This window comes from Populus euphratica, unplaced genomic scaffold (assembly GCF_000495115.2).
Source record: "Populus euphratica unplaced genomic scaffold, PopEup_1.0 scaffold10.1, whole genome shotgun sequence".
In the NCBI taxonomy this organism is placed as follows: Eukaryota; Viridiplantae; Streptophyta; class Magnoliopsida; order Malpighiales; family Salicaceae; genus Populus; species Populus euphratica.
This window is the reverse complement of record NW_011499856.1, coordinates 2,317,442-2,325,439: the sequence shown is the minus strand read 5'-3', so window position 1 is coordinate 2,325,439 and position 7,998 is coordinate 2,317,442. Positions and strand designations below refer to the sequence as shown.

Here is a 7,998-nt window from a genome sequence, read left to right as displayed (position 1 = left end):
CTGCTGAAGCGTAACATTAATTGATGAAAGATATGCGGTATTGGATTTCAATGTTTTGTGTTCTTATTACCATACCAAATAATGTTCGTATCTTTTTATGCTCTTGCTACGATTTTCTTTTCTTTTTTCTTTTTTCTTCTATCTGTCTGTTCTTGTTCTTGCGAGTGGTCGGGTGCCCATAGTGCCATACTTGAATCTCTTAAAGCAGAGAAATCGTGCATTGAGATTCGGCCATTGGATCCGATCCTTACAACGATCTACCCAGTTTCCATAGAATACCCTTCACAGGCTCCCAGAAAGGGTGGAAATGCTTTATTATTATTATTTTCTTTCCCCTGATATATCAAGAATATTCGTTAACAGGGATAAAATTCCCAGAAGGGAATAAAACAACTCTTTATTACGAATACTATGATGCTTCTGTACAGTTAAACGCAAAGTTCTACAGCATCGTTGACAATTTCTCAAGACGACAAAATAAAAAAATAAAAAAACAAAACAGCAAGCGAGGATTCTGCACCAATACTGCCACACCGGGATGCAGCATGGCAGAGATGGGAGCTGAAACCAAATTCAAATTCCGAGACACCGAGCACCATTCCCCAGTCGTCGTCCACGGCACCCACCAAAAATATATTCAGAAAGGATACAGAAAGGATTCGTTTAGCTTTTAAAATATTTTTGGGAATTATTGTCTTTTTTGGTTGAAAAAGTCAACATTATGAGATGATTATTTATGATACATCGATTACAAAAGCACTGGTGAACACAGAGAGGAAAAGTTCTGCAGCATCAGATCAAATATATGATTTTATTTTATTTTTAACTAACGAAGCTGGCATATTATTTGTGTGTGTGTGTGTGTGTGTGTGTGTAATGAAACTCTTGAGTTTCACTTTTTGTTTGACACCACCCCCCTCAGGCCCTAACGCTTTCCATCTCTCTAATCAGGTATGTATATTCTTCAACTTTGGAAAATATTCATCAATGACACTGTGTATATACCGTGGATATAGAGTTCTTCGATCCTTAAAATTTCATAGCCCCACATTATTAAAGAAAAAAACTAGGATTCTCAAGCATAAAGTCACAGCTCTTGTAAGTAGAGAAAATTACAGCGTAATCCGATGATTGAATCAAAAGTAGTTTTTGTTAGAAAAGTCATTTGACATGTCCAAACTTCTTAAGCTAGGATTTTTGTTACGCAACCTGCGTCAATCCCTTCTACTTGCCAGAAAAAACTCGCTGTGGATTACAACTAATCTATAAAAAGCACAACAAGATTTAAAAATTAAGTAATCAGTCAATAAATTACAACTCACCTAACATTAATATTGATATTCCTTTCAAAAGTTCTTGAATTCAAACATATATTATATTAAAAAAAAATACTAAGTCATCAAATGTTACTTGCATTTGTTAATTTATGCCCACACATAATATAATTTTATTGTAGTTATGCGATTGAAGAAGTAAGAGGCGAATTACTGATATAGAGAAATCTACCCTTCTCTTGAATGTGAAGTAGACCTGCATCAAGTTGAGAAATAGAGAGATGGAAAATGGCGAGACCAAAACACTGCCAAAATCATGGGCTATGGTTGGTGGAGATGGACCTCGTAGCTATGCCCAAAATTCTTCCTATCAGGTATACACTCATTCTCTCATTATCTTCTACAGACTGGTTTGAATTAACACGCACTGATCTTCAATTACAAAAGCATATTTACTTATTGCCAACTGCAGAGGGGACTGTTGGACGTCGTGAATGAATTGATAAATGAAGACATCAAAGATAAGCTTGACTTTAAAAGCCCTTGTTCTGATTCTTCAAATATCTGCACTTTTCGAATCGCAGATTTTGGATGTTCTGCTGGGCCGAATACATTCTTGGCAATGGAGAAAATCATGGAAGCTGTGGAGCAGAAATACCAAGCCCAGTTCCAAAACTCCCCGCCCTTAGAGTTCCAAAGTTTTCTTCAACGATGTCACGGCCAATGATTTCAACACTCTCTTCAAAACCCTTCCATCATATCAAAAATACTTCGCTGCTGGAGTGCCTGGTACTTTTTATGGTCGTCTATTCCCGAAGTCAACGCTCCATCTTGCATGCTCTTCCTATTCCTTGCACTGGCTCTCTAAGGTTCCAGAGGAAGTTGTGGACACCAAATCTCCAGCATGGAATAAGGGTAGCATACAGTGCAGTGGAACTGCAAAAGAAGTAGCAAAAGCGTATTCAGGTCAGTTCAAAACGGATATGGATAACTTTCTGAATGCTAGATCTCAAGAAATTATTGGTGGAGGATTGATGGTGATCATAATTCTCGGCCTTCCTGACGGAATCCTTATGTCTCAAACTCTAGCTGGAATATGCAATGAGCTTTTCGGGTCTTGCCTCATCGACATGGCAAAATTGGTAAGCACATAAATCTCTCCTGTATTGATTAGAAGAATTTCAACAAAAAAGCGTTGAGTATTTGGCGCAATTGCAAGGAGTTGGTGTTGTGTTAGTAAAGTACGCCAACTCTTGAGGTCAGACAGCGGAGGCAATTCCTTACAAATCTCGTAGTTATTATGTGAAGGATCTGTCTTCAACTTTTCAAGAAAGATAATCTATGTGTTATTTTTCTATTTAACTGCTCCTTTCGATAAAAGAATAGTAAGAAACGGAGAAGCAAAACTGTATGGTATACGCTCTTGTTTTTATTTTTTTCAATTATTAATTTCATTGAACTATACTAATATTTCTTGCAGGGAGTGATTAGTGAAGAAAAGGTGGATTCCTTTAATTTGCCTCTGTACTACTCTTCTGCTAAGGAGTTGGAGGAGATTATAAAGAACAACGGACATTTCTGTATTGAGAGAATGAACATGCTGAATCATCCCATGATGAAAAGGAAATTAGATGTCCAGTTTGTTATTTTGCAATTTAGAGCTATTTATCAGGCACTATTGGAAGAACACTTTGGAAGGGATGATGTTGACAAAATATTCGAATATTTTGCCAAGAAGTTAGCTGAGAATTATGACTCCGTCTTCAATGGGGCGACGCATCAACACGTCGACCATTTTATCCTGCTAAAGCGTAACATCAGCTGATGAAAGATATGCGTTTTTGGATTTCAATGTTGACGAATTATCAAGCTTTTTTGTTTTTTTTTTTTTACCATAACAAATAATGCCTGTATCTTTTCTGGGCTGGCAGCTATATTAAGAATCTTGTTTTTTTTTCTTCTGTCTTTTTTTTTTATTATTATTATTAATATGAATATTTTATCTAGATTACATGTTATCTCATTAATTTTATAAATTCTAAAATTAATAATTATATAAATATTTAATAATTATAAAAGAAATCAAACAAATAATTATTAAAATAATAAATTTAAAATTCAAGTAGTTAAGCTGAATATTTATTATTATTACGAGTAGCTGGGGAGAGTGCCTCAGATGCACTTGATAATTAAAGTGCATCGTACTTGAGTTTTTCAAAGCATAGAGATGGTGTCTTCAGATTCGGCCATTTGATCCGATCTTTACAACGATGTTCACATTCCCCAAACAATAACATATATATTTCTTTGAATTAATAAGGAATATTTAAAGCAGTCCATACTGATATAAGGAATCAGTTTTTTTTTAATATATATATATATATGGAGAAAAAGGTTGTTTATACATGCATTGTAAACGCAAAATTGTGATTATTATTATTAAAGAATCGCTATTTGAAATTAAAATTATGATTTTGAATCATAATTTTTTATTTAAATTATTATTATGAATAATGATTTTTCAACAACTACAATTCTCAATAATTCTTTACAAGTTATATTATTTTCCTAAAACTCTTTAAAACTGTGTTATTTTCCATTAATCTTTTGAAAATGTGTTATTTTCAAAAAAGTTCATCACGTGTGGTGGTCTTTTTAGTTCCCTATATCTCTGGTCCTTTCCATTCTTCAACTTGAGGCACTGGTGTCATCCCTAGTGTTAAGTAGTCTGTAAATGATGTTCATGACTAATTTGTTGATGAATTATGAGTCATTTCATTTACAAGATTTAATTTAAAAATTAATTGACATTGCTATTTGTGTGACTACTAAACCATGTGAATCCAATTTGCATGTCTAAATCCATAGAGGTTAATCACGGTTTATAAGTGAGTTAAGGCCTGGAACGCAAGGAAGCATACAGCATACAGCATCAGTTTCTTGACTTTAAGTGTAATTAGATGACTGTATGCAGCCCACCGAACTTTTACAGCCATGGAAATTCGGCCGAAGCTTATAGCAGAAAGCAATTTGCAAATATCAACCGCGAAAGAAGACAGGAAAGAAAGAAAGAAAAGCTTTCAAGAGGCACCACAAAATAGGCATCGCCATACAACTTTCATCTGTCTCTCTAAGCATTTGTACTGCTTTGGATGTTTAAAGGGCAGTCACCCTTACGCCATATGATGAGATCAAGGTATATCATCTTAGATGTACCAAAAAACTGACCTGGAGGTAGAACGAACCCCGCTGAAAGAGGGTGATCGACCCTGCTCTGAATACTCTGCATATAAGACTGAAATTTGAAACTCTTACCCTGAGATTTTTTTGAAAGATCATAGAAGTATTCATTTGTTGAAAGTTCGTAGAAGTATTCTCCTGCAGATGTGGGCGGCCCTAAGCAACTAATTGTGACAATATTCCCAAAGGTTTCTTCATGATGATGAAGAATAAATATAGCACCATTGTCAGTTTCTTGGAGAACCACAGAACTTTGACCAACAGATAAGGGAAGAGGGAATGCCCCACCATAGTAAAAGCGTATCACGTCACCTACATGCCTGCAACGCAAATGTGGGTCTAACTTCTTAGAAGAGCTGATGAAGTTGCAACCTTGTATTGGGCAAGAGCATGGTGCATAGATGCAACTCTTATCATGGTTGTACTTCTTGCTGTAAATAAATGTCTCTCCACACCCATACCGCATATTTTCACATGGTATCCTTACTGATTCAAGAACCTTCTCGATAGCCCGACAGCGATTATCGCCAATAGGAAACGAGCAGGCAGGACATTTATGTGCAAGTTTACTGCAGCAGGAAGAGCAAGCTGTGTGCCCATTCTCACACTGAATACCCCCATATGCACCCAAAACAGAGAGAAAAAAAAAGAAACTATGAGATTAGCTAGATATGATAATGAATCATGTAAATGAAAAGATTGAAAACCGAAATCCAGAGTACCATAAAGAACCTAATTTGCCATTAACTTAGGAAACACGTGGTAAGAAAAAGACAATAAGCAAAAAGGACAAGCAAACCAAGAACAGGGAATATTTACCAAGAAAATGAGAAGCAACTGATGCTACTTATTGACAAGGTTTACTAGATGCATAACAAATAACACAACATGCAGATGCATAACAATGCCTACTCATAAGTTGGAATATACACTAACATAACCTTTCAATAAGTTGATGTCAAAACCACTTGCTATAGCCAATAACGCAAATCATGCATTGGTTTCATCTACTCAAATTACTGATTTAATTGTAAGCTAAGTCAAGAATTAAAAGCTTTTGGGGCAGCAGAGTATGGCACAACATGGGATTTTGGACTCCAAACAACAAATACAAAGACACGACTCTAAGCAAACCTTGCTAAACAAACCTCAATTTGCACAATATTTATATATATCGAATCTATTCTTCCACCACATTCTAATTGTATTTTTACATTTCTTAGCCATATCTCAACTAAACTACAAACATGTCACATTTTTAAGGCATATCAATTATTCCTTAGGCAACACAACGTTAAACATATCCTTCCAAGAGAACCTATCTCCAGCTTTATTTGAAGAATATTGCACCACAATCCTAGTTCATCCTTCCTAGTCCTGCAATAGCACTAAACCAACGAGTCTTATACCATTGTTTCGAGTCTTGCTCGATATGGAACTACAAGAAAAAAAATCATAGCCGATATCGTTTATTGATATACACGATGAGAGCTTGCAAGCTTGAATTTCTACTGAATCCACCGCACGTCTCCCACATAACCAGCAGCCAGAAAACATGACATTTTTCTCTAAACTACAATATCAACCAAGAATTCATACCTTGGAGCTACATCCTTCCACAACCCCCAACACTATATAGAAAACTGTCGCGGCACCATGAAGAAATGGCAGCTATAGTAAGATAACAGAATAGCCTCTAAGCATGTGTTTGTAAAAAACCTTGTTGAAAATATCAAGCACTTCACATTAACTGATCCTATCCAATCAAGCCCATAAAAAAATAAAACAATAATGAAAACAATAAACACCAGCACCGAAAAAAACACAGAAAACATAAACAAACCAAAAAACAACAACATCAAGAAAGTAAAAATGAAAAATATCTAACCTGAAAGACAGGGATAGTCAAGGGATATAAGCAGATTGTGCAATCAAGAATATCTAGGTCCATGAGGGTCATTGACATGGCACCATCGCCAAGAAAACTGCTTAATTTATCGAGCACGTCATCCTCTTGTTCAGCTTCTGCCCCACCATCACTAAGATACTCGTCCTCTTCTTCAGAAGATTCTTGATTTTCATTTTCTTGATGCTGTTGGGCTTCTTCATTTTCATTTGCTTGATGTTGTTGGGTCCCTTCATTTTCTTCATTTGATTCATGCTGTTGGGTCTCTTCATTTTCATTTGCTTCGTGTTGTTGGGTCCCTTCATTTGATTCATGGTGTTGGGTCTCTTCATTTTCATTTGCTTCGTGCTGATGGGTTGCCTCTCGATTTTCATTCTCTAGATGCTGTTGGGTCTCTTGGTTTGGAGTAGGAGCAGAAAAACCACCGGAAGTTGAAGAAACCCTTTGTCTCTTACGAGATGGATTGCTGGGTCCATCTTCATTTTCTTCAGGGAACTTAACCATCTCTCTCTCTCTCTCTCTCTCTCTCTCTCAGGGAACTTAACCATCTCTCTCTCTCTCTCTCTCTCTCTCTCTCGCTCGCTCGCCCGCCCTCTTCTACAGACACTAGTGAAGATTTTTTTTTCTTTTAGACTTCTTCAGTTTGGTGGCTTTCGGTTTAATTATTTATTCTGGGTTGCCAATAGAAATGGCGGGGAGCCAATTGTGCCTTCCCGCCTCCCGAAAAAAATTATTTATTTTTCTTTCTTAATTAGTTTTTCCTGTCATGTTAATTACTTTTAATATTCATTAACGAATTTATGTTTGATAAAACCTTCTATATAATAATAATTATTATTATTATTATTAATTTTGATTTGGACTAAATGTCATGTCAAAACAGTGTTATTTTCAAGAAAAAATTGATTGGGTTCTAACCATGTAATTAGTGAATTATTGGGTTAACCGGGTGAATTAAAAGTTAATTCTTTTTACACCAATCATATTAGATTGTGTCCTGTAGCTAAGCTGAGTTACCGAGTTTAATAACAATAAATTTATGTTTGTTAGATCACGGGTAGATTATCAACATCTATCTACTCACAAAAAAAAAAAATAACATCAAATTAGTACAACTTACAATTTTTTTTAGATTAAACTGAATTTGATATCATAAAAAGTAAATAATTCAACCTAATATTACAGATTTGAATAGAAGAATTTGCAAATTTGTAGAACATTTCAAGTTATAATTTACGCTGGATCAGAAAATTTAAAAACCTAAATAAATTTTAAAATTTTTTGTGTTATCATTCAGCTTCAATTAGCGAGTTCGCTATGTAAATATTATATTAATAACATCTGGTCAATTTAATAGATCAATCAAAGACTAACTTGAAATACTAATAAAAAACATGGTTTTTATTTAAAAAAAAATTATATTGACATATATTTTTTTAATATTAAATAATAATATATTAGATTGATATAAATTTCTCAACTTAACTTACTAAATTTGCAACTCAGGTCATAGACTCTACAAGTTTTTTTAACAAGTTTGTTTTTTAAAAAATTTATTTTATAATAAAAATGACATTT

At 34.7% G+C, this 7,998-nt stretch overlaps 2 protein-coding genes and 1 pseudogene across 4 annotated transcripts in view; 2 read left to right on the top strand and 1 right to left on the bottom strand.

The window, feature by feature from the left end:
• The window catches only part of LOC105123447 (probable S-adenosylmethionine-dependent methyltransferase At5g38780), a 10,222-nt gene extending 9,969 nt beyond the window's left edge, over positions 1-253 (top strand). The window contains exon 4 of the mRNA XM_011023047.1: positions 16-253. Within this exon, the coding sequence (XP_011021349.1) occupies positions 16-24 (9 nt within the window). The 3' untranslated portion in view covers positions 25-253. The remainder of the gene's footprint in view (positions 1-15) is intronic.
• A 1,186-nt stretch (positions 254-1,439) lies between these two features.
• On the top strand, positions 1,440-3,234 carry LOC105123448 (probable S-adenosylmethionine-dependent methyltransferase At5g38780; annotated as a pseudogene).
• A 958-nt stretch (positions 3,235-4,192) lies between these two features.
• LOC105123445 (E3 ubiquitin-protein ligase SINA-like 10) lies at positions 4,193-7,071 on the bottom strand. 3 transcript variants are annotated; one of them, XM_011023044.1, is made up of 3 exons: positions 6,998-7,071; positions 6,403-6,933; positions 4,193-5,121 (listed from the first exon to the last, which is right to left on the bottom strand). In XM_011023044.1, the coding sequence occupies exons 2-3, from the start codon at positions 6,922-6,924 to the stop codon at positions 4,405-4,407; spliced, it is 1,239 nt and encodes a 412-aa protein (XP_011021346.1). In that variant the 5' UTR covers positions 6,925-6,933; positions 6,998-7,071; the 3' UTR covers positions 4,193-4,404. The 3 variants fall into 3 exon arrangements, with proteins under 3 accessions (XP_011021346.1, XP_011021347.1, XP_011021345.1); XM_011023045.1 differs by having other exon boundaries at positions 7,002-7,069; XM_011023043.1 differs by having other exon boundaries at positions 6,403-6,944; positions 7,003-7,068.
• Between the last annotated feature and the right edge of the window lie 927 nt (positions 7,072-7,998).

Excerpts from the sequence above, each read along its gene's own strand:
- LOC105123445 (XM_011023044.1), bottom strand. The coding sequence starts at position 6,924 with ATGGTTAAGTTCCCTGAAGAAAATGAAGATGGACCCAGCAATCCATCT. Across the intron at positions 5,122-6,402 it reads TGACTATCCCTGTCTTTCAG|TGTGAGAATGGGCACACAGC; the intron begins GTTAGATATTTT and ends GGGGGTATTCAG.